The sequence below is a fragment of the Chrysemys picta genome, chromosome 7, assembly GCF_011386835.1.
Source record: "Chrysemys picta bellii isolate R12L10 chromosome 7, ASM1138683v2, whole genome shotgun sequence".
In the NCBI taxonomy this organism is placed as follows: domain Eukaryota; kingdom Metazoa; phylum Chordata; order Testudines; family Emydidae; genus Chrysemys; species Chrysemys picta.
The window spans coordinates 29,484,699-29,508,212 of NC_088797.1; the positions used below are offsets into that span (position 1 = coordinate 29,484,699).

At 58.4% G+C, this 23,514-nt stretch overlaps 4 protein-coding genes across 9 annotated transcripts in view; 2 read left to right on the top strand and 2 right to left on the bottom strand.

The window, feature by feature from the left end:
- Positions 1–11,091, top strand: BBS1 (Bardet-Biedl syndrome 1). Of its 3 annotated transcripts, none has more exons than XM_042849763.2 (17): positions 1–398; positions 780–856; positions 2,797–2,831; positions 3,206–3,478; positions 3,706–3,752; positions 4,121–4,159; positions 4,971–5,043; positions 5,300–5,431; positions 5,589–5,695; positions 6,188–6,308; positions 6,615–6,773; positions 7,052–7,121; positions 7,469–7,627; positions 8,121–8,254; positions 8,912–8,992; positions 9,125–9,211; positions 9,419–11,091. In XM_042849763.2, exons 1-17 carry the CDS (start codon positions 361–363, stop codon positions 9,503–9,505), a joined length of 1,719 nt encoding a protein of 572 aa, XP_042705697.2. In that variant the 5' UTR covers positions 1–360; the 3' UTR covers positions 9,506–11,091. The 3 variants fall into 3 exon arrangements, with proteins under 3 accessions (XP_042705697.2, XP_008177855.2, XP_023956126.2); XM_024100358.3 differs by having other exon boundaries at positions 14–398; positions 8,912–9,046; XM_008179633.4 differs by lacking the exon at positions 5,300–5,431 and having other exon boundaries at positions 2–398; positions 8,912–9,046.
- Positions 10,004–16,605, bottom strand: LOC101950436 (cathepsin W-like). 4 transcript variants are annotated; one of them, XM_065551083.1, is made up of 11 exons: positions 16,128–16,605; positions 15,347–15,413; positions 14,768–14,881; positions 14,097–14,233; positions 13,745–13,844; positions 13,012–13,092; positions 12,349–12,465; positions 11,848–11,912; positions 11,634–11,724; positions 11,443–11,501; positions 10,004–10,380 (listed from the first exon to the last, which is right to left on the bottom strand). In XM_065551083.1, the coding sequence occupies exons 1-11, from the start codon at positions 16,215–16,217 to the stop codon at positions 10,267–10,269; spliced, it is 1,035 nt and encodes a 344-aa protein (XP_065407155.1). In that variant the 5' UTR covers positions 16,218–16,605; the 3' UTR covers positions 10,004–10,266. The 4 variants fall into 4 exon arrangements, with proteins under 4 accessions (XP_065407155.1, XP_065407156.1, XP_065407157.1 ...); XM_065551084.1 differs by having other exon boundaries at positions 14,100–14,233; positions 16,128–16,409; XM_065551085.1 differs by lacking the exon at positions 16,128–16,605 and adding an exon at positions 15,718–15,798.
- The window catches only part of LOC101934885 (Bardet-Biedl syndrome 1 protein-like), a 16,414-nt gene continuing 9,494 nt past the window's right edge, over positions 16,595–23,514 (top strand). Inside the window, exons 1-2 of the mRNA XM_065551090.1 lie at positions 16,595–16,893; positions 17,325–17,445. Of these exons, the coding sequence (XP_065407162.1) occupies positions 16,691–16,893; positions 17,325–17,445 (324 nt within the window). The 5' untranslated portion in view covers positions 16,595–16,690. The remainder of the gene's footprint in view (positions 16,894–17,324; positions 17,446–23,514) is intronic.
- LOC103307591 (cathepsin W-like) overlaps positions 21,247–23,514 on the bottom strand; it is a 6,071-nt gene continuing 3,803 nt past the window's right edge. Inside the window, exons 7-11 of the mRNA XM_065551088.1 lie at positions 23,142–23,258; positions 22,610–22,674; positions 22,383–22,476; positions 22,191–22,249; positions 21,247–21,626 (exon numbers count right to left, since the gene is read on the bottom strand). Of these exons, the coding sequence (XP_065407160.1) occupies positions 21,513–21,626; positions 22,191–22,249; positions 22,383–22,476; positions 22,610–22,674; positions 23,142–23,258 (449 nt within the window). The 3' untranslated portion in view covers positions 21,247–21,512. The remainder of the gene's footprint in view (positions 21,627–22,190; positions 22,250–22,382; positions 22,477–22,609; positions 22,675–23,141; positions 23,259–23,514) is intronic.

The window sequence follows — 23,514 nt, forward strand, 5'->3', positions numbered from 1 at the left end:
GGGGACACCGGCACTGGTGCCTGTACTGTGGGTCAGTCAAGTTGGGGGTCCCAGCATAGCTCTTAGGGGGACCATCTTCTCCCTTGGAGGCTGGATCCAGGAGGAAGTCAGGTTCTTGGGGTGACTCCTCCCTTGCAGGAGCTGCTCTGCTTCCACTCTCTGCCCGCCCCCCTCCCGTCGCCGCGCGCCCCAGAGTCAGTGGGGGTGGATCCGGAACCTTGAGTTGCTAGGGTTAGTCTCCCCCGGAAGGATCCTTTTGAGTGCGACACCGTATCTGGCTAGGGGACTGTTTTCCGGTTACTCCCATCCACAGCCATTGGGTTGCCGTAGCAACAGATCCTGCCAGTCCTGCAGAAGGACATGGCGGCCGTCTCCTCCTCCTCCTCCAGCAGCGAGAGGTGTGTGTGGCGGGGGTGTTGGTGATCCCTGAACCCCTCTTTCATGGGCCTGATTAACTGGGGGTGGCAATGTCTGGGATCCTCTTCCCAGCGCAGGGAGGGGCTGGGAGCCAGGAGCCAGGACTCCTGGGTTCTATCCCAGCTCTAGGAGGAGAGTGGGGGCCAGTGGTTAGAGTAGGGGAGGGGCTGGGAGCCAGGACTCCTGGGTTCTAGCCCAGCTCTAGGAGGGGAGTGGGCTTTAGTGGTTTGAGCAGATGGGGAGGCATTGGGGCGGCTGGAATTTCTGTTCCATGTGTTGATTGAAATATATCCCAGTTTCTCATTGTCGCTCTGTGTCTACCTGTCTCTTTGTGTCCCCACCCTGTCCACGTCCCTCTCCAGTAATGAAGCCAACTCCAAATGGCTGGATGCCCATTACGACCCCATGGCCAATCTCTACACCTTCTCCTCCTGCATCGGTAAGTCCAGGATCCTCCCATAAAGTGCCCTGAGCTGAGAGAGCTGGGGAATGGGCCAGTGGGATTCTCCTGGGTGGAGGCCCATTGAGTGGTTAGAGGTGGGGAGGGAGGGGGAAAAGGGCCAGGAGTTCTGGCTCTGCAAGGTGAGTGAGGGCTAGTGGTTAGATTGGAGGGGGGCTGGGAATCAGGACTTTTTGTTTCTATTCCAGTGGTTATAATGTGTGGGCGGTGGGGTGCTGAGAATCCAAACAGCTGTGTTCTGTTCCTGCCCCTGCCATGTTGTCTCTGTAGGTGCTTAGATAAGTCCCTTCCCTTATCTGCTCCCCACATTCTCCATCAATAACTTAGTGAGGTACCTTGCAAAGGAAGCTCTTCTCAAGGTCACTTAAGCATGTGTGGTGCTGGCGGATGGCAAAGCGTAGTTATGTACAGAGCCATGGAATCCCAACCCTGGGAATACAAAATAAACCCTCCCTCCCACCCACCCAGGTTTGTTAACACTCAATGGGAATGGGACTCCATAGACTCCTGTCTCTCAAGGTGAGTGTGTGAGACGCACAGCCACAGCAAACAGGACGTGGAACTTAAAAACACAGGGAAAGGCAATGAAGGGGACGGTCTGATGCTTATTTAACTCTGAGGCCTGGTTGGCAGGAAAGTGTTCTCCATTAAGGATTTAACCCCCTCCAACCCTTCAGTGACAGAGCCCCAGCTCCACATCTCTAGGTCCTCCAAGGAGAACTCATTGGAAAGCAGCTGTTGCATTCCTGATAGTGCTGGGAAGAAAACCTTATAATTGTGTTCATTATCTCCTCCCAGAACTGGGGATAAACCCAGGAGTCCTAGCCCCCCAGTTCTAACCTCCTGGACCCCACTCCACTTCCAAAGCTGAGGTGAAAAACTTGGTTCCCAGCCTCCCTCGGATCACCATTAAATAACTAACTGTAGCGCATAGCAAGCTTCCAGGGCCCTGTGTAATCCTTTCTAATTGTTGTATGCAGTGTAGTTGTAGCTGTGTCAGTCCCAGGATATTAGCGAGACAAGGTGGGGGATTGAATATTTTTTATTGGAACAACTTGTGCCGGTGAGAGAGAGAGACACTTTCAGAGTACCTTTCCCACACCTGAGGAAGAGCTCTGTGTAGCTTGTCTCTTGTAACTTGTCTCTCTCACCAACAGAAGTTGGTCCAATACCTTGTCTCTCTAACCCCTTCTATGGCACTTTGCCTTCATCGTGTCCACCACTAACATCCCTGGGAGGGGAAGATGGATGGGAGCTGTGCTGCTAGGGATAATGACTAATACTGCTGGGCTCATGCTAGCTAGGGCCTGTGGAGGGCCACCCATTACAGGGGTCTCCCCTAGGATATATCCCCCGACCTTTCATGCCACTTGTGGACATTTATGAGACCCTGCTGAGAGCATCCCAGAGGGGAACCAGACGCACAGCAGTGATAGACACAGCCCTGTGGTTACAGAGCACTGAGCATAGTGGTTAGATGGTCTGCCTTACAGAGCTGGGGATAGAACCCAAGAGTCCTGGCTCCCATCCCATCTGCTCTAACCACTAGTCCCCACTCCCCTCCCAGAGTTGGGGATAGAACCCAGGAGTCCTGGCTCCCAGTCATGCTCTTACACTCCATGTTTCCAGAGCCCCTTTCATCTCAAAGTCCTTCAAATTATTACATGGCTCTGGAGCACAAGCCTCCTCAGTTGGTATGGAATGAGCCAATGCATCTGCGAGGAGAGAACACCTCCTACTAATTCCACTCCCTGCAGCACAGTGCCCCCTGTCACTATGCTGGGGCACTGTGGTCAGCATTAATTGGGAGGGGAGAGCGTCCCCTTGGTCTCCCATGCAGATACTGGGCATGGCTGGACCTGTTTAGCACGGGGGGAGGTTGTCAGGGATGCTGACTCCACATCTGTCTTTTGTTCCAGCACTGGCTGACCTGCATGGTGATGGAGAGTACAAGGTGAGGAAAGCTGGCCTGCCTGCCCCCCCACCCCAACCCCCAGGCAATGGGCCTATCCAGCCTGGTACCTCCCCCCCCCCACCACCTCCCAGATCAGCCTGGTATCCCTCACACTCCACCCTGGCTTTGGCACCCCCCCCCCAGGGGCAAACAGCATCTGGATGGGGATTGTGTCTCTTGGGGCGGGATGGGGGCAGACATTTAGGGTGGGGGTTGTCTCTTGGGGTGGGAGTGAGTATTCTGGGCCGGTTGCCTCTCTGGGCAGGAGGGAGTGAGGGTGCCTGTGCCCAGCTCAGAAGGTGGGAGCTGCCCTGGGGTGGGGGTGAGGACCCCCCAGCACTGCCCTTCTGTCTCTGTCTCCTCCCCCCCCACAGCTGGTGGTGGGTGACCTGGGCATGGCTGGGCACACCATGAGGCTGAAGGTGTACCGGGGCACAGGGCTGGCCAGCGAGAGCACCTTGTTGGACCTGCCGTCTGCTGTTGTCACCTTCCTGATGGACCAGAATGAGCCACGCACGCCTGCCGTGGCTGTGACCTCCGGCCCATTTGTCTATGTCTACAAGAACCTGCGGCCCTACTTCAAATTTACCTTGCCCCCCCTGGATGCCAACCCCCTGGAGCTGGACGTCTGGGAGCAGGCCAAAGAGGTGAGCAGGTGGGGGGTGGCATGGCCATCCCAGGGTACCAGTCCACACCCCTGTCCCCCACCTCAAACCAATGGGCCCACCCCTCCCTGGCACTCCACATCAGACCCAGCTCTGGGAGTGGAGTCTAGTGGTTAAAATGGAGGGGCTTGGAGCCAGGACTCCTGGGTTCTATTCCCAGCTTATAGTCATGTGCCTTCCCATCTCTCTCTATCTGCATCTCGTTCCAGGACATGATCGACCCCCTGACTCTGAAGGAAATGCTGGAGGGGATCCGGTGAGTGTCTCTTCCTTCCCCCCATGGACTGTCACATCACCATGCCCCCCCAAAAACTTCGTCCTGGTCCTTGGCTTAGCAAGTGCTGGGAGCTAATGCCAGAGGCATTTAACATTCGATCCCTGGGTGTGGACTCTGGGGAGATCCTTGAGGTTAGAGCCGGGCATGCTGAGAGCCAGGACTCCCGGGTTCTATCCCCAGCTCTGGGAGGGGAGTGGGATCTAGTGGTTACAGTAGAGGGGGTGGGAAATCAGGACTCCAGTGTTCTGTTGTGGATGGCAGGGTCTGTGATGGTGAATGTATCGTATTGAGTTTCTGTCCAATGTCTTCCTCTCTGTTCAACATCTTCCTCTCCTGGTGTGTGTCAGGGACAAGGCGGAAATCCCCCTGTCGGTACGATCACTGAGGTAAGGCCATATGGTACCACTGAGGGCAAGGAGTGGCATGAGCACCTCACCCTCCAGCGATTTCCTGGCTAGCACCAAAAACGTGGGCTGGGAGCTCTAGGAGCCTGATTTTTGTAGGGGATTGGAGCAGGGAGATTGAGGCTGGTGGCCAAAGGAGAATGTGTGAAGGGGTCAGGGCTGGATCCTGGCAACGGGGAAGGCAGATGGTGTAGGGAGCACAGGCTGGGGATTGGGGATCAGGGAGGGATCTCAGCAGTAGAGGAGGCGGGTAGCGTGCGGAGCACAAGACTGGGAGGTGACGGATCTCGGCAGTGGGGGAGGCGGGTGGTGTGTGGAGCACAAGCTGAGGGAGGGATCTCGGCAGTAGGGCAGGTGGGTGGTGTAGGGAGCACAAGCTGGGGCGGGGGGGATCGGGGAGGGATCTCAGCAGTGCGGGAGGCGGTTGTGTGACAAGGGTCGTGTGGGGAGCACAAGCCGGGAAGGTGGGGGTCGGGGAGGGATCTCGGCAGTGGGGGAGGCGGGTGGTGTGGGGAGAACAAGCCAGGGAGGTGGGGGTCGGGGAGGGATCTCGGCAGTGGGGGAGACGGGTGGTGTGGGGAGCACAAGCTGGGGAGGTGGGGGTCGGGGAGAAAGCTCGGCAGTGGGGAGGCGGGTGGTGTGAGGAGCATAGGACGGGAGCGGGGACGTTTTCCCAAAGCTTGGAAGGCTCTCAGCAGCAGAGCTCCTGTTCTAAGGGGTAGGGGGGGACACTGGGCCAGAGGAGGCTGTGTCACTATCCCACAATCCCCTTCTCTGTCTCCCCCACCCCTAGGTTCCTGGCCCAAGATGTACCAGAGATGGAGAATTTTGTGAACCTACATAAGGGGCAACCGATCAAGCGCCAGGTGGGTCCCTGCCCTGCCCTGAGTCTGGGGAAAACTCCCCAGTGGACCCTCCCAGAGTAGGGGACTCGGTGGGGTGGGGGTTAGAGAAAAGGGGTATTCTAGCATTGCCAGTTCCCCACCGATGACTTGCGGGTCCCAGAAGGGCCATCCGGGTACCCTTACTTCCCAGCATGCCCCTGAGGAGACTGGCACTGCCCACCCTTGGTAGAGAGGGGGACTGGGGAAGGGGGAGGTTCATGCCCATCTCCCTGTCCAGACTGTCATCACCTGCATGAGCACGCTGAAGAAGAACATGGCGGATGAGGATGCGGTCAGCTGCCTGGTGATCGGGACGGAGAGCGCCGATGTCCTCATCCTGGACCCTGAGGCCTTCACTATCCTGGCCAAGGTGAGTGGGGTGCCGGGTAAGGGGGTCTGTATATAAACAGTCCCCGCATCCCACCCCAGAGGTGGCTGCATCTCAGCACCAGGCAAGGGACCCCTGATCATATGTAGCTCGTTCCCATGGGTGTGGGGCTGCCCCAGCTCTCCATTTGCTGTTGCAGATGACGTTGCCGAGCGTGCCAGCCTTCCTGGACGTGATGGGGCAGTTCGATGTGGAGTACCGGGTCACGGTGGCCTGCCGGGACGGGAGCATCTACATCCTGCGCAGGTGACAGCCATCTGTCTTGGAGCCTGGGGCTGGAATGGGGCAAAGGGGAAGGCAGAGGAGTGCTGAGGAACATAAGATAAGGAACCTGGTATGTCTCCTCCTCCCCCCGGATCAGACCTATGGTCCTTTCCAGCTTGGTATTCCCTTCCCTCTCCAATCAGACCCATGGGCTTATCCCAATACTCTGCCTCTCTGCTGCCCCACTGCCCAACAGCCACCCATGCCAGTTGCCCATAATGCACCTCTGTAGCGCTCTCCCATAGGGATGATTCCCTCCATGCAAGGGCTCAGCCAAGCCCAGGTGCCTGAAGGTTTGGTCTTGCTGTAACATCCCTACGAGTGAGGCCTGTCTGTGCCCATTCCCTGGGCACAGGGGGTGGGTGGGGGAGTGACGGGAGCCCACAAGGCAGGGGTGCAAGGAGGGAGCTGGGTGGGGCAGCAAGCACTGGGGCGGGCTGGCACTGACCTGTCTGCCCTCCCTTCCCACTCCAGGGAATCCAAGCGGCCCAAGTACTGCATCGAGCTGAGTGCCCAGCCCGTGGGGCTGGTGCGGGTACACAAGAATATCGTGGCCGGCTGCTCTGACGAAACCCTGCAGGGCTATACACAGAAGGTGGGAGTGGGTGAGGGCACCTGCTACGGGGCACTAGGGGTGGGGCAGCTGGGCAGGTCTTGGAACCTATGTGCCCCCAGATCTGCTCCCTACACCACCTGTTACCAAGGTGCCTCTCCCTGGGAGGACCAGCAGGAGATCTCCATACCTCCATTCTAGGTCTGGTCTGCTAAGGGGGCCAGTGTCACAGGGGTGGCACGCAAGGGATCCTTGTATAAATAGTCCCCCTCCCCCATCCCAGAGGCAGATAAACAGTCTTGCACCAGAAATGGTTACATCTAAGTGCCAGATCTCTTTCTCTTACAGGGGAAGAAGCTCTGGACAGTCTATCTGCCAGCCCCACTAATGACTATGAGCCTCCTAGACCAGAAATCACGCGGCTTCCAGGCCGTGATGGTAGGTCTGGCCAACCAGGAGGTGCACATGTACCGGGACAAAAACCTTGTGGACATCATCCGCACGCAGGTAACTTTCCCACCAGGCAAAGCCAGTGCCAGGGTTAATGCAGGACTTCTGGGTTCTATCCCAGCTTTGGGCGGAGAGTAGGGTCTCATGGGCTAGAGCAGGAGGCTGGGAGCCAGGCCTCTTAAGTTCTATCGCTGGTTCTGAGAAGGGAATGGGGTCTAGTGGCTTAGAGTGAGGAGGCTAGGAGCCAGGATTGTGGATCTGATGGTTATGGGGGAGCCAGGACACTGGCCGAGCTGCCTGATATCACATTTCCACCCCCCCTCGCTCCCTCACAGGACGTGGTCACCAGCATTTGCTTTGGCCGCTATGGGCGTGAGGACAACACCCTGATCATGACGACTAAAGGTAGGCAAGGGGCATGCCGGGCGGGCACCATTCAGTTCCGTGCAATTGCTTCTGTGCAGTAGTGAATGCACCCTGCAGGGGATGCTGCCGGCTGTGTGCAGGACACCCTGCCCAGCCCCATCTGTAAGGACACCCTGACCCTAGCTTAGAAATTCTACTCTCAGGCATCTGGGCATCAGCTGGGCTCCAGCTGGTGGGTCAGGAAGGAATTCAACTCCCGTGGGACAGTGCAGTGCAGCAAGGGGCATTAAGGAGACAGTACACCATGGGGAATAGGCCCACAGGTCTGATCCAGGGAGAGGGGATTCAGGACCTTTGTGCCCATTTGTGGTGGTCCCACCCCACAGGCGGGGGGTTGATCATCAAGATCCTGAAGCGCACGGCCGTGTTTGAGGAGAAGGACACGTCGCTGGGCCCTCCTGTGGCCCAGAGCATCCGACTCAGCGTGCCCAAGAAGACCAGGCTGTACGTGGACCAGACGCTGCGGGAGCGGGAGAATGCTGTGGGTGAGTAGGGCACGAATGGTGGGTTGAGGAGGGGGACTGCTTGTGGGCAGGTTGAGGATGGAGCAGCTGGGAGTGTAGGGGAATAAGGAGGGGGAATAGAGATTAGGGGTGGGAGGCAAGGTGGGGCATCTCCCATTCCATTTCCCATGCTCCCCCGGCCATGAGTCTCCTCCCATGCGCCCAGCCGTAGAGTCACCAGTCCCACTCTGAGCATCAACCATGGGAAAGAGAGAAGCCACTGGATTGGGATTTACTTACCAGCTCAGCATGTCCATGCAAATGCACTGACCAGCCACTGGGGGCGCTGTGCTGCAGGGAGCAGGATGGGGACTCAGTGCTGACCCTGGTGCCAGCGGAGCGACACTAAAGGTCCCTGTGCTGCAGATAAGGCATAAAGCCAAGATCCGTTGTGATTGGTAGAGATCCCCCTTATTGATTGGCTGCTGGCCCCAGGCTGACTGTCTGTCCTCGCTGTCCCTTCACCCCTCGCCAGCCATGCACCGCGTGTTCCAGATGGACCTCTACCGGCTGCGGCTCATGGCAGCCCGGGCCTATGTCAAGGCGCTGGAGTCCAGCCTGGTGCCCGTCACATCCACACTTCAGGAGCCCCTTAAGATGAATGCCGTGGTGAGTGGGTCATGGGGACACCAGACCCTTGGAATGAGGAGGGTATGGGGCATTTGGAGGGAGCCAGGAGACGGGGTGAGAAAATTCAGGATTGCGCAGGCGGAGGCTGTTCTTCCACAAGGATACTGACCCACGGGGGAGGGGTCAGCGAGGAGCCACGCGAACAATGGAAACCCTGGGCCTCAGGGAGCCCTAGTGGAAGAGTTCCTCTGAGAGAAGGTCCTGAGGGGGCTTGTCCCGGTCTCTCTGCGTAGTGGGGGGATTTGTGGGAGCAGGGGGTTCATGAAGGTCGCAGACAAAGTCTGAGCAAGAGCCAGGAGCCACCGTCAGCCACAGCCAGTGTTTAGCAGGGAGAGGGATTTGCCCTTCGGACAACAGGGGGCAGGGAACTCTCCATCGCTTGGGGGCTTTCAATCCAGAGGGGATGTGGCTCTAGCTCAGTGAGCAGATCTGGGCTGAACTCCGGAATGGTGGGGGTGAGATTTGGGATTCAATCATCTCTTTAGATTTCCAGGGGTCCCTTCTTGTGGCTCCTGTGATGGAGAACCCCTCCCCCCCCCCAACCCCAGGCTGACTGGATTGGCTGTGGGATCAAGGACTCCTCTCTCCTTTGCACTGAACCTATGCTCAGGATCTACCCCACCCCCCCTTCCCCAGGTCCAGGGTATCGGCCCCACCTTCAAACTGACCCTCCACATTCAGAACACGTCAGCTGGGCGCCCCTCCATCAACCTGCTGGTGAGCTTCCTCTACGACCAGAGCCTCTATGCCATGAAGAGAGCCTTCTTCAAGGTACTCCCACCCCCCAACACCTCTGACCACCCCTACAGGCCCCTGCACTCTGCCTGACTCAGCTTTGTCTCCCTACAGGCCCCCATGCTGGTCCCGGGACTGAACTACCCCATTGAAACCTTTGTGGAGTGTCTGAGCGACAAGGGGATCTCGGACGTCATCAAGGTTTGTAGAGGGACACCCCACCGCAGAGAGATGCCTGACCCTTTAAAATGCTCCCACCTCCCTCCTGGTGTGGGTGGGTGGGGGGTTAGGACCCAGAGGTGGCTGCATCTCAGTGCCAAGGGAGGGATCCATGTATAAGGAGGCCCTGCACCCCACCCCAGAGGTGGCTGCATCTCAGCACTGGGCGCTCTGTCTTCTCTCTTGCAGGTGTTTGTATTGCGGGAGGGCCAGAGCATGCCCTTGCTGACTGCCCATATCAACATGCCAGTGAGTGAGGGCCTGGTTGCTGCCTGAACCGCCTCTGGGGGGCGATAGAGACCAGAGCTGCAGTAGATCCCCTAGGAGCCCTCACTGGATCAGAGCCAGGACTGGGAGCCGAGGCCCCCTGCTGTGCAGTGACCCACCAGCTGCCCCCAGGGTGCACATTGCTGACTTGGGACCATGTAGAGTGGGGTGTCAGGGTTGCTGCTTCCCCAAACCGCCACCTGGGGTGCAGACCCAGCTGCGTTGTCTGGGATCAGGCCAGCTCCTTACATCAGAGGTGGTGGGGGGAGGTCTTATGCCCAGGCTGGAATTAAGAGCTGCTGGGGAAAGGGGTGTTTCTCCCCCATCATGGCCCTGGGGGCAGCACCTGGAAACCCCCTTAGCTGTGATCGTAGCATCTCACTAAAGCCAGCACCGTTGCTGTAACGAGGGTGCTGGTGTGTGGAGTGCGTAGCATGGTGGGAGTCGGGTGGTACACTCAAGTTAACAATTAAACAACCTCCCCCCATCAAAGGGGCCACACACACAGCCCATAAAAGCAGTTTAATGGCAGTTTCACAGGCCCCTTTCGCTGCTGCAGCAAAGGGAAGGAGCATTCGCGTGGAGGCAGTGTTGCTGGAAGGGCCGAGCCCAGCTCTGGGTACCTGTGGGGATGGAGCTAGAGCAGTCTGAGTATCGAATTCATTCCCCCATCACCCAGGGAAGGCCCGTGGCCCCAGTTAGTTCTGTCTTGGTGGTAGCAGGGGTCTTGGCAGGAAGTCAGCAGGCTCTCTGCAGCAGCAGCACCCCCTTCAGGGCGGGCAGGGGACTTTATGTTCCGGAGCCCCAACGCGGTGGACGGTGGCTGTTACAGGGAACGTGGTGATGCCGCAGGCGTTACTGCCGCGATGGAGACGGTAATAGCCCTGCCGAGGGGACACGTGGTTAGGGACAGATGGTACTGGACAGTCTTTCCTCACCTAGGGCTGCTCTACACCGGGAACTGACATTGGCATAGCTCTGTCTCTCGGGGGTGTAACAATCCACACACTCCGAGAGACATAGCCGTGCGGCCCTGCCCCCGCAGTAGCCTGCACTAGGTGGATGGAAGAATTCTCCCGCCTCTCACTCCACCTTTGCGTCAAACTGGAACGGGGTCTGAACCTGCACAGGGAGTGGATAATACAGGGGTAGCCAACCTGTGGCTCCGAGCCACATGTGGCTCTTCAGAAGTTAATATGTGGCTCCTTATATAGGCACCGACTCCGGGTCTGGAGCTACAGGCGCCAACTTTCCAATGTGCCGGGGGTGCTCACTGCTCAACCCCTGGCTCTGCCACAGGCCCTGCCCCCACTCCACCCCTTCCCTGAGCCTGTTGTGCCCTCACTCCTCCCCCCTCACACCCTAGAGCCTCCTGCATACCACAAAACAGCTGATGGGGAGGAAGGGGAAAGGCGCTGATTGGTGGGGCTGCCAGTAGGCGGGAGGTGCTGGGAAGCGGGGTGGAGGGGAGAAGCTGATGGGGGGCTGCTGATGTATTACTGTAGTTCTTTGGCAATGTACATTGATAAATTCTGGCTCCTTCTCAGGCTTAGGTTGGCCACTCCTGGTATAATAAAAGCCCACACCTCACCCCAGTGAGGGCTGTGTCTTAGCATTACTCATAGACTCATAGACTCTAAGGTCAGAAGGGACCATTATGATTATCTAGTCTGACCTCCCGCATGATGCGGGCCACAAAAGCTGACCCACCCACTCCTGGAAGAATTCTCTCCCTTGACTCAGCTGTTGAAGTCCCCAAATCATGATTTAAAGACTTCAAATTGCTGAGAATCCTTCAGCAAGCGACCCCTGTGTAAACAGTCCCTGCACCCCACCCAGAGTCCGTCTCTGTATGATCCCACAGCACAGCCTCCTTCAGACAAAACCAGCCCACACCCTCACAGCCAGCACTGCCCTGGGGGCAGCCCCATACACTCCCCACTCACCTCCTCTCCCCAGTCTTCCCCCCTGGAGTTCTGGATGACCCAGTACTGCATTTTCTTCTCTGAAATGAATTGGTGAAGAGAAAGGCACAGTGGTCTTAGTGTTTCTGACAGCTGAGCCCCCTGCCAAACTCCAGTTCATTTAACCCCATCTCACCCCAATCCAAACCCTTGTACTGCCCATCCCCACTCACCATGCCCGTAACCAACCAGCAGGCCAACATGATCCACCCGGTCTGGACTACAGCTCTTCACTGAGGGCTGGGAGATGCCCAGTTTATAATGCTGCAGTGGCACAAAAATGAGCCAAAAGTGAATGGGCGGGGGGTGTCTTAGTGGGTGGATCACCATGGGTTGGGCTGAGTAGCCAGAGGGCTTCTCCCGCATTGCTAATTGGGAGGCACCTACCTTCATGACAGCTGAGTTCAGGGTAACTGTGATTGGGCCCTTGCTTGCGACGTGTGCAGCTATTTCTACAAGAGGAAACCCAAAAGTACGGGGTGAGGAGGAGGACCCAGGAACAAACACCCCTGACCCAGGCATGGCCCTACCAGGCTGCTGCTGTCCCCACACACTGGCTACATTGGCCCTTGCCCCTCTCTGGGCCCTCTACACCCCTCACATTCCCCCTCTGCTGCTCAGAGCTCCCCCAGGGGGAAGCATGAAACTAACCAGCCCCTTGTTGGTTTCACACACATCACCCCATGCACCCTCCTGCCCATGCACAGCTGCCTGGAAACTGACCAGGTCTTGATCAGTTCTGCCCCTGCTTCCCCCCTTCCCTCCCAGCCCTCTTTGTCACCCCCCTAATCCTGTTCTACTGCCCTCACTTGCTTCCTTTGCCCTCACCACTCCCCCTCCTTGCCCCAGTGCTGGCCCCACCCCAACCCCTCTCCCCACAGGCCTCACCCTCCTCATCTCCAGGTAGTGTCTGGAAGCCCTGGATATAGGCAGCCAGCACATTGAGGCTGTCGCATGTTTCCTGTGTCCCTGTGTAGGGGTAGGCATCCTCGCTGGTCAGACCACCTGGGAGGGAGTGTATGTGAAAGGTCTGGGATGGGCCCAGAGCGCCTCATTCCCTGCTCCATCCTTCCCCTGTTCTGGACTCAAGGGTCACAGTAAACCCCCTCCCCCCAAATTCAGCCTGTCACAGAGTATGGCCAGAGCAGAGTCTAGGAGTGAAGAGGAATGTCCCTTCTGTATACAGTATTGGGAAAATTGCTCCCAGTCTGGGTCAGGGTCCATGCACCACCTGGCGTAATGGGGGCTCCAATCTCAGTCAGGGTCTGCGCAGCGTCCAGTGATGGGGGCTGCAGATTGGGCTGGGGGCCCCAATCTCAGTCAAGGGGTCTGTGCAGCACCTGTGGTGACGGGGGCCCCAATCTGGGTTGGGGTCTGTGCAGTGCCTGGCACAATGGGGGGCCCCAGTATGAGTTGGAGTGAGTCTCCATGCACTGAAGTATCCTTACAGTAAACAGTTGTGAGGGGTGAATAGGGGAGAGTCCTGGGAGCTGTGGGGGGCTTTATTGTCTGTAGGGCAAAGGAGCCCACGTCCCTCCAGTGCCTATATACCCTTGTGTAGCACCGTAGTGAAGGCGTCCCACACGTAGCCCCCTTTGCACCCCACTCCGCACAAGCTGCAGTCCAACACCTCTGCAAGGGAAGTAGTGGGTGAGCATCAAGCCAGCTCCCCCTCACCCCAGTCAGATCCTGGGATCCTGCTCCTGCTGGGTGGCACACACTGACCAGGAAAGACCCCAGTGGGCACTGGCTCATCTGACAGGTGGGACGTCTCACAGTGGCTCCCACTGGGGTGATGAACCCACCCCTGGATGGAGAGACTCAGCACCTGCCACCCCCTGCTTTAACATCTGGTGGGGGAGAGTTCCACAGGCAGGGCTCAGCTGATAATAGATGCGGGGGGAGGGGAGGTCGGTGAAGGGATCCTAGCCTACCAGGAGGCAAGTCTGTGGTGGGGCTGTCCCCCCACCCCAGTGAATGCTAATGGGGTGCAAATACATGAACCCCCATGCATGGAGACATGGTCCCTATATACCCCACACACCCAGCCAGCTCCCAGGCCCGTCAAGGGTTACAAGCTCCCAGTTTGGGACAGGAAGTGAAGGGGGTACTTTACACACACACTAACTCTCATTCTCAGGGGGAGGAGCTTAGAACAGCCCCAGGCGCCCCCTCCTCTGTGCCCCATTCATCCCGGCCTCTGGGGCTGCTGCACACATCAGGGCAGCGCTGGGGTGCCCCTCCCTGTGCCAGTCGAGGGGGCGAGGCTCCCCACAGCCCCTACCTTGCACCGAGAGGTTCCGGGGCTGGTGGAAGTGGATGTTCCAGAGGGACTCGATGTTGGCAACGGCAGCGAAGGCCCAGCAGGAGCGGCACTTATCGCCCTGCGGAGAGAGGGGTGAGGCCCAGCGTGGTGCTAGGGGGCACTGTGCTGCAGGGCAGGAGGGGGCGCTCTCCCCAGCCTCAGCGCTGACCCCAATGCCCCAGCTGAGGGAGGGGGCGCCGGTTGGGGTTAGCAGTGGGGAGAGGGGTGGGAGTGGAATGATTTTGTCAGTACTGAGCCCCGCATGGCTCCCCCTGTCCTGCCCCATCTAACTGCCCGTCTGGGGGGTTCCCAACCCCGCCCCTCCCACAACTACCTGGTCTTTTACGGCCGTCACAGCCCCCGCCTTCCTCCAATCGCAGGACAGGGGCAGCTTCTTCCTCGGGAACCGGGGGGCCTGGCGCATGGTGGGGGGCGGGGGGCTCCGGAACATCCCCCGGAACTCCTCATCTGGGGAGATGGAGGGTGATGGTGCTGAGGGGGTGCTGGAAGGGAAGGGAGGGGGTGCAGAGCAGTGGGCGAAGGGAGGACTGCAGAGCGGTCATGTGGGAAATGAGGGGTGCATGGGAGAGGTGCAGAGCAGTGGGCGAAGGAAGGGGTACACGGGAGGGGTGCAGAGCGGTGGGGGTGGGGAAGGGGGGTGCAGAGAGGTTGGGGCAGGGGAAGTGAAGGGTCCACAGTAGGGGGTGCAGAGCGGTGGAGGCAGAGAAAGGAGGGGTACACGGGAGGGGGTGCAGAGCGGTGGGGGCGGGGAAGGGAGGGGTGCATGGGAGGGGTGTAGAGCAGTGGGTGAAGGGGAAGGGAGTGGGTGCAGAGCAGTGGGGGAAGTGGGGTGCACAGGAGGGGGTGCAGAGCGGTGGGTGAAGGGGAAGAGGGGGTGCAGAGCAGTGGGGGAAGGGAGGGGTGCAGAGAGGTGGGCGAAGGGGAAAGGAGGGGGGCAGAGCTGCAGGGGAGAGGGATGCGGCGTCGGGGGTCGCTCCCCACCTGTCCAGTCGCTGAAGCGGGTCACCCCGTACTGCCCCGTGCCCAGCTCCGTCTCCTGCAGCCGCTGCGCCGCGAGCAGGCTCCGCGTGAAGATCCCGAAGCGTCTGCGCTGCTCTGGAGGAGGATGTGGGGGTCACGGGCACTGGGGGGCACGACACCCCCCGCCAGTGGCATCGGACACCCTGCCCCCCCCCGACCTCCCCAGGACAAATCGGGCGGAAATTTCCAACCCTCCCCGCGCCTATTTCCGCTGCCAGCTACAGAGCCGAGCCACAGGGGGCTGGGTGTGAAACCAGCGTGAGGGAAAGAGCGAGACAGCAGCGGAGCCCCCGCCCCTCCCGCGCATCCCCCCGGCCCTGAGGGGAGGGGAACATGCAGGGCCCAGGGAAGGCGGCTTGCACCAGCCGCGGGCAGGCCGGGCTCAGAGGTGTCTGGTCACAGAGGCGGAGAGAAGGAGATCGGTCTGGTCTGTCCACCCCCGCCTCAGTCCCATCCGTCCCCCTGCTGCCCCATGTTCTCCACATGCTAACAGCCCCCAGGAAGAGCCGCCTGCCCCCCCCCCCCCCGTCCGTCCGTCACCTGCGGGGCTCCTGTAGGTTCTGTTGAACTGAATCATAAAATCCTTGAACATTCGAGTCACTTCAGTCTGAAATGGACAAACCGGCAGGATGGTGGGGAGAGAAGGCGCGTCCCAGCAGCCAGTGCCCCTGCCTCAATTCCTACTCCCAGCCCCCAGCTACCCACAGCTCTGCTAGTGCCCCCCCATCCGCACCCACAGCCCCGTTAGCCCAACCCTGGTCCCCCCACCCACAGCCCTGCTAGTGCCCCCCCATCCGCACCCACAGCCCCCTGTTAGCACAACCCTGGTCTCCCCCCACCCACAGCCCTGCTAGTGCCCCCCCCATCCGCACCCACAGCACCCTGTTAGCACAACCCTAGGCTCTGCACACCCTTCCCAGCTCTGTTCCTGGCCCTCAATCCTCAGCCTTCGGCTATCCCTGCTTTGGGGTGCAGGGTGGAGTCTGCTGCTGTCAGGGATGGATGGGGGAACATGCCTGTCTAGGTGGGTGGGCATTGGTGTCTGTGTGCAGTTTGGGTGTCAGAGGGGGGAGCACGTGGAGCATGGGGGAGTGTGCAAGGAGCGTGAGGCACAGACTGGCCCTACCGGACCTTCCCCTCTCGCGGGTGCTGGCTCCAATCCCCGTCCCTGGATTCTCCACACATGCACCAAATGCTGGGTCTCAGCACAGTAGCCAGTGAGTCTTGGCACAGACACTCGGTGTCTTCTCTGTCCTTCTCTGGCTTTCAGGTCCACTCCGCCCCAAAACTGCTCCCTCCAGGTGCATCCTCCATCCCTTACCTTGCTGAGTTCAGGGGGCAGGACAGAGCCAGCTGGGAGGGCCCAGACCCACAGCAGCAGGAGGCAGGGACTCAGGACTCCAGGCCCCATGGCAGTAGCAGCTCAGTGCCTGCCTAGGCATCCTGTGGGGGGGTTATATGGGGAGGGGCAGGCAGAAGAGTGACGGAAACCACAGAGCAGAGGAGCTGCAGGTGTGAGATCCGGGGCCAGGGGGCAGATATGTGTATGTGGGGAGGGAATCCAAGGTGTGGGGGTTGGCTTCAGATGTCCAAGCAGCCTCAAACCTGCTCCTGTGCCCTCAGGGTCCACACCACGGGGGCGGGGGGACGGAGGATGGACAGATTTGGGGACAATGGGGCATTGTTCCATCCATTCCCATCGCTCATCTGCTCTACTACATTTAGCCCGAGGCACCAGCCCCTGGTGACTACCCTTCCCCCTCCCCCCCGTGGGAGGTAACAGTCCCCCAGAATCCAGGGACCTCGGGAGCAAAGACGCTTATGGAAACCACAGCACAGTGAACCTCTGTCCTATATAAACAGTCCCCGCATCCCACCCCAGAGATGGCTGCATCTCAGCACCAGGCGAAGGACTCCTGCTCATATACAGCTCGTTCCCATGGATGTGGGGCTGCCCCTGGTCTCCATTTGCTGTCGCAGATGACGTTGTCGAGCGTGCCAGCCTTCCTGGACGTGATGGGGCAGTTCGATGTGGAGTACCGGGTCAACGTGGCCTGCCGGGACGGGAGCATCTACATCCTGCGCAGGTGACAGCCAGCCGTCGGGGTGCCTGGGGCTGGAATGGGGCAAAGGGGAAGGCAGGGGAGTGCTGAGGAACATAAGATAAGGAACCTGGTATGTCTCCTCCTCCCCCCGGATCAGACCTATGGTCCTTTCCCACTGCCCAACAGCCACCCATGCCAGTTGCCCATAATGCACCTCTCTTTGTAGCACTCTCCCATATGGGTGATTCCCTCCATGCAAAGGTTCAGCCCAGGCCCCGGTGCCTGAAGGTTTGGTCTTGCTGTAACATCCCTACGAGTGAGGCCTGTCTGTGCCCATTTCCTGGACACGGGGGGGAGGGGGAGGTGACAGGAGCCCACAAGGCAGGGGTGCAAGAAGGGGAGCTGGGTGGGGCAGCAAGCACTGGGGGGGGGAGGGCTGGCACTGACCTATCTGCCCTCCCTTCCCACTCCAGGGAGTCCAAGCGGCCCAAGTACTGCATCGAGCTGAGTGCCCAGCCCGTGGGGCTGGTGCGGGTACACAAGAATATTATGGCCGGCTGCTCTGACGAAACCCTGCAGGGCTATACACAGACGGTGGGAGTGGGTGAGGGCACCTGCTACGGGGCACTAGGGGTGGGGCAGCTGGGCAGGTCTTGGAACCTGTGTGCCCCCAGATCTGCTCCCTACATCACCTGTTACCAAGATGCCTCTCCCTGGGGGGACCAGCTGGAGATCTCCATAGCTCCATTCTAGGTCTGGTCTGCTAAGGGGGCCAGTGTCACAGGGCTGCCACGCAAGGGATCCTTGTATAAATAGTCCCCCTCCCCCATCCCAGAGGCAGATAAACAGCCTTGCAGCTCACCCCAGAGATGGCTACATCTGAGTGCTAGATCTCTTTCTCTTACAGGGGAAGAAGCTGTGGACAGTCTATCTGCCAGCCCCACTAATGACCATGTCATAACTATAAAGGGAAGGGTAACAGCTGTCCTGTGTACAGTACTATAAAATCCCTCCTGGCCAGAGACTCCAAAATCCTTTTCCCTGTAAAGGGTTAAGAAGCTCAGGTAACCTGGCTGGCATCTGACCCAAAGGCCCAATAAGGGGACAAGATACTTTCAAATCTTGCGGGGGGGGGGGGGGAAGGCTTTTGTTTGTGCTCTTTGTTTGGGAGTTGTTTGCTCTTGGGACTGAGAGGGACCAGACATCAATCCAGGTTCTCCACATCTTTCTAAACAAGTCTCTCATATTTCAAATTTGTAAGTAAACAGCCAGGCAAGGCATGTTAGTTTTTACTTTGTTTTCTCAACTTGTAAATGTACCTTTTACTAGAGTGTTTATCTTTGTTTGCTATACTTTGAACCTGAGGCTAGAGGGAGATCCTCTGAGCTCTTTAAGTTTGATTACCCTGTAAAGTTATTTTCCATACTGATTTTACAGAGATGATTTTTACCTTTTTTCTTTAATTAAAAGTCTTCTTTTTAAGAACCTGATTGATTTTTTTCCTTGTTTTTAGATCCAAGGGGGTTGGATCTGTATTCACCAGGAGTTGGTGGAAGGAAGGAGGGGGGGATGGTTAATTTCTCCTTGTTTTAAGATCCAAGGGGGTTGGAACTGTATTCACCAGGAGTTGGTGGAAGGAAAGAGGGGGGATGGTTCATTTCTCCCTGCTTTAAGATCCAAGGGGTTTGGATCTGTGTTCACCAGGGAATTAGTGAAGAGTTTCTCAAGGCTTCCCAGGGAAGGGAATCCACTTGGGAATGGTGGCAGCGGACCAGATCTAAGCTGGTAGTTAAGCTTAGAAGTTTTCATGCAGGTCCCCACATTTGTACCCTAAAGTTCAGAGTGGGGAAGCAGCCTTGACAGACCATGAGCCTCCTAGACCAGAAATCACGCGGCTTTCAGGCCGTGATGGTAGGTCTGGCCAACCAGGAGGTGCACATGTACCAGGGCAAAAACCTTGTGGACATCATCCACACCCAGATAACTTCCCCAGAAAGCAAAGCCAGTGCCAGGGTTAATGCAGGACTCCTGGGTTCTATCCCAGCTTTGGGAGAAGAGTAAGGTCTCATGGGCTAGAGCAGGAGGCTGGGAGCCAGGCCTCTTGAGTCTTATCCCTGGTTCTGAGAAGGGAATGGGGTCTAGTGGGTTAGAGTGAGGAGGCTAGGAGCCAGGATTGTGGGTATGATGGTTATGGGGGAGCCAGGACACTGGCTGAGCTGCCTGATACCCCATTACCCCCCCTCGCTCCGCCACAGGACGTGGTCACCAGCATTAGCTTTGGCCGCTATGGGCGTGAAGACAACACCCTGATCATGACGACTAAAGGTAGGCAAGGGGCATGCCGGGTGGGCACCATTCAGTTCCGTGCAATTGCTTCTGTGCAGTAGTGAATGCACCCTGCAGGGGATGCTACCGGCTGTGTGCAGGACACCCTGCCCAGCCCCATCTGTAAGGACACCCTGACCCTAGCTTAGAAATTCTACCCTCAGACATCTGGGCATAAGCTGGGCTCCAGCTGGTGGGTCAGGAATGAATTCAACTCCCGTGGGACAGTGCAGTGCAGCAAGGGGCATTAAGGAGACAGTACACCATGGGGGATGGGCCCACAGGTCTGATCCAGGGAGAGGGGATTCAGGACCTTTGTGCCCATTTGTGGTGGTCCCTCCCCGTAGGCGTGGGGTTGATCATCAAAATCCTGACAAGCACAGCTGTGTTTGAGGAAAAGGACACGTCGCTGGGCCCTCCTGTGGCCCAGAGCATCCGACTCAGCGTGCCCGAGAAGACCAGGCTGTACATGGATCAGACGCTGCGGGAGCGCGAGAATGCCGTGGGTGAATAGGGCAGGAATGGTGGGTTGAGGAGGGGGACTGCTTGTAGGCAGGTTGGGGATGGAGCAGCTGGGAGTGTAGGGGAATGAGGAGGGGGAGTGGAGATTGGGCGTGGGAGGTGAGGTGGGGCATCTCCCACCATTTCCCAGGCCCCCCCGGCCATGAGTCTCCTCCCATGTGCCCAGCCATAGAGCCACCAGTCCCACTCTGAGCATCAACCATGGGAAAGTGAGAAGCCACTGGATTGGGATTTACTTACCAACTCAAAGTATGTCAGTGCAAATGCACTGGCCAGCCACTGGGGGCGCTGTGCTGCAGGGAGCAGGGTGGGGACTCAGTGCTGACCCTGGTGCCAGCGGAGGGACACTAAAGGGCCCTGTGCTGCAAATAAGGCATAAAGCCAAGATCCGTTGTGATTGGTAGAGATCCCCCTTGTTGATTGGCTGCTGGCCCCAGGCTGACTGTCTGTCCTCGCTGTCCCTTCACCCCTCGCCAGCCATGCACCACGTGTTCCAGATGGACCTGTACCGGCTGCGGCTCATGGCAGCCCGGGCCTATGTCAAGGCGCTGGAGTCCAGCCTGGTGCCTGTCACATCCACACTGCAGGAGTCCCTTAAGATGAATGCCGTGGTGAGTGGGTCATGGGGACACCAGACCCTTGGAATGAGGAGGGTATGGGGCATTTGGAGGGAGCCAGGAGACGGGGTGAGGAAATTCAGGATTGCGCAGGCGGAGGCTGGGAGCCAGGACTCCTGGGTTCTCCACAGCTCTAGGAGGGGAGGGGGGTCTGGTGGGCGTGGGGCTGGGCAGTTTTCCCTACTGTGGGTTGTCCCTGTGCAGGACTATTTTTAAAATCCCCCTCCCATCCTGCCCTGCAATACCCATTCCCACACCCGCTCCAGCCTTCTTTCTTGAATTTTTATCCTGCTCCTGCCATTATGGCAGCAGGACCCTCAGGATCCCCGTCCCGCTGCAGGGTTCTAGGTTGAAGCACATGGTCTAACTACTAGACTAAGCTGCCTGCTTTGGCAGGGTCACTGGTGGGAGAGAAGCATCTGATTTCTCTGTGCTCAGGGTGGAGGTGCTGGGAGCGGAGCAGGCAGCGCCCGCGAGGCCATTACAGGATGTTGCAGAGCTACAGTAGATCCCATAGGAGCCCTCACTGGATCAGAGCCAGGACTGAGAGCCAAGGCCCCCTGCTGTGCAGTGAACCACCAGCTGCCCCCAGGGTGCATGCTACTGACTTGGGACCATGTAGAGGGGGGTGTCAGGGCTGCCGTCCCCAGCCTGGGGTGCAGACCCAGCTGCGTTGTCTGGGATCAGGCCAGCTCCTTACGTCAGAGGGGGTGTGGGGAGGTCCAGAGCTGCTGGGGAAAGGGGTGTTTCTCCCCCAACATGGCCCTGGGAGCAGCACCTGGAAACCCCCTTAGCTGTCGTAGCATTTTAATAAAGCCAGCACTGTTGCTGTATCGAGGGTGCTGGTGTCTGGAGTGCGCAGTGCGGGGGGAGATAAGGGGGTACACTCAGGTTAACAATCAAACAACCTCCCCCCATCAAAACACACACAGCACATAAAAGCAGTTTAATGGCAGCTTCACAGGCCCCTTTCGCTGCTGCAGCAAAGGGAAGGAGCATTCGCATGGAGGCAGTGTTGCTGGAAGAGCTGAGCCCAGCTCTGGGTACCTGTGGGGATGGAGCTAGAGCAGTCTGAGTATCGAATTCATTCCCCCATCACCCAGGGAAGGCCCGTGGCCCCAGTTGGTTCTGTCTTGGTGGTAGCAGGGGTCTTGGCAGGCAGTCAGCAGGCTCTCGGCAGCAGCAGCACCTCCTCCTTCAGGAGGGGCAGGGGACGTTATGTCCCGGAGCCTCAACACTGTTGACGGTGGCTGTTACAGGGAACGTGGTGATGCCACAGGCGTTACTGCCACGATGGAGACGGTAATAGCCCTGCCGAGGGGACACGTGGTTAAGGACAGATGCTACTGGACACTCTTTCCTCACCCAGGGCTGCTCTACACCAGCAACTGACACTGACATAGCTCTGTCTCTCGGGGGTTAAAAATCCACACACCCCGAGAGATGTAGCAGTGCCGACCTCCCCCTGCAGTAGCCTGCGCTAGGTGGATGGAAGAATTCTTCTGTCAGCCCAGTTCCTGCCTCTCAGGGAAGTGGATGAACTTCAGTGACAGGAGACCCCCTGCCACTGGTGGAGTTGGCGGTGCAGCTGTGTTGTGGTAGCGGTTTAAGTGTAGACAAACCCTCACTCCGCCTTTGCGTCAAACTGGAATGGGGTCTGAACCTGGACAGGGTGTGGATAATAAAAGCCCACACCTCACCCCAGTGGGGGCCGTGTCTTTGTGTTAGGCAGGGGATCCTGTATAAACAGTCTCTGCACCCCACCCAGAGGCCATCTCTGTATGATCACACAGCACAGCCTCCTTCAGACAAAACCAGCCCACACCCCCACAGCCAGCACTGCCCTGGGGGCAGCCCCATACACTCCCCACTCACCTCCTCTCCCCAGCCTTTCCCCCAGGAGTTCTTGATGATCCAGTACTGCCCTTCCTTCACTGCAATGAATTGGGGAAGAGAAAGGCACAGTGGTCTTAGTGCTTCTGACAGCTGAGCCCCCTGCCAAACCCCCAGTTCGTTTAACCCCATCTCACCCCAATCCAAACCCTTGTACTGCCCATCCCCACTCACCATCTTCCCCGTAGCCAACCAGCAGGCCAACATGATCCACGTGGTCCGGACTACAGTTCTTAACCGCGGGATGGGAGATGCCATTTTGATAATTCTGAAGAGGCACAAAAATGAGCTGAAAGTGAGTGGGGGGGGGGAAGAAGGGGGGGCCTTAGTGGGTGGGTCACCATGGGATGGGCTGAGTAGACAGAAGGCTTCTCCTGCGTTGCTAATTGGGAGGCACCTACCTTCATGACAGCTGAGTTCAGGGTAACTGTGATTGGGCCTGCGCTTGCGACGTGTGCAGCTATTTCTACAAGAGGAAACCCAAATGTACGGGGTGAGGAGCAGGACCCAGGAACAAACCCCTGACCCAGGCATGGCCCCACCAGACTGCTGTTGTCCCCACACACTGGCTACATTGGCCCTTGCCTCTCCCTGTGTCCTCTGGGCCTCCTGCACCCCTCACATTCCCCCTCTGCTGCTCAGAGCTCCTCCAGGGGGAAGCATGAAACTAACCAGACCCTTGTTGGTTTGACACATATCACCCCATGCACCCTCCTGCCCATGCACAACTGCCTGGAAACTGACCAGGTCTTGATCAGTTCTGCTGGCCCTGCTTCCCCCCTCTCCCCTCCCCAGCCCTCTTTGTCACCCCCTAATCCTGTTCTACTGCCCCTCACTTGCTCCCTTTGCCCCCAGAACTCAACCATAGATGGCCCACTCCCCCCTGGCCCCAGTGCTGGCCCCACCCCAACCCCTTTCCCCCCCAGGCCTCACCCACTTCATCTCCAGGAAGGGTCTGGAAGCCATGGATATAGGCAGCCGGCACATTGAGGTTGTGGCATGTCTCCTTTCTCCCTGTGTAGGGGTAGGCATCCTCGCTGGTCAGCCCACCTGGGAGGGAGTGTATGTGAAAGGTCTGGGATGGCCCAGAGTGCCTTATTCCCTGCTCCATCCTTCCCCTGTTCTGGACTCAAGGGTCACAGTAAACCCCTTCCCCCCAAATTCAGCCTGTCACAAAGAGTGTGGCCAGAGCAGGGCCTAGGACTGAGGAGGGGTCTCCCTTCTGTATACAGTATTGGGAAGATTGCTCCCAATATGGGTCAGGGTCCATGCACCACCTGGCGTGATGGGGGCCCTAACCTCAGTC

Bases quoted from the DNA above. Each gene is read 5' to 3' on its own strand.
- BBS1 (XM_024100358.3), top strand. From the start codon at position 361: ATGGCGGCCGTCTCCTCCTCCTCCTCCAGCAGCGAGAG. The intron at 399-779 runs GTGTGTGTGGCG...GTCCCTCTCCAG, and splicing joins TCCTCCTCCAGCAGCGAGAG to TAATGAAGCCAACTCCAAAT. The intron at 5,432-5,588 runs GTGAGTGGGGTG...TTGCTGTTGCAG, and splicing joins CCTTCACTATCCTGGCCAAG to ATGACGTTGCCGAGCGTGCC.
- LOC101950436 (XM_065551083.1), bottom strand. From the start codon at position 16,217: ATGGGGCCTGGAGTCCTGAGTCCCTGCCTCCTGCTGCTGTGGGTCTGG. The intron at 11,913-12,348 runs GTGAGGCCTGTG...TTCCTCTTGTAG, and splicing joins ACTACCTGGAGATGAGGAGG to AAATAGCTGCACACGTCGCA. The intron at 11,502-11,633 runs GTGAGTGGGGAT...AATTCATTTCAG, and splicing joins GCTGGTTGGTTACGGGCATG to AGAAGAAAATGCAGTACTGG.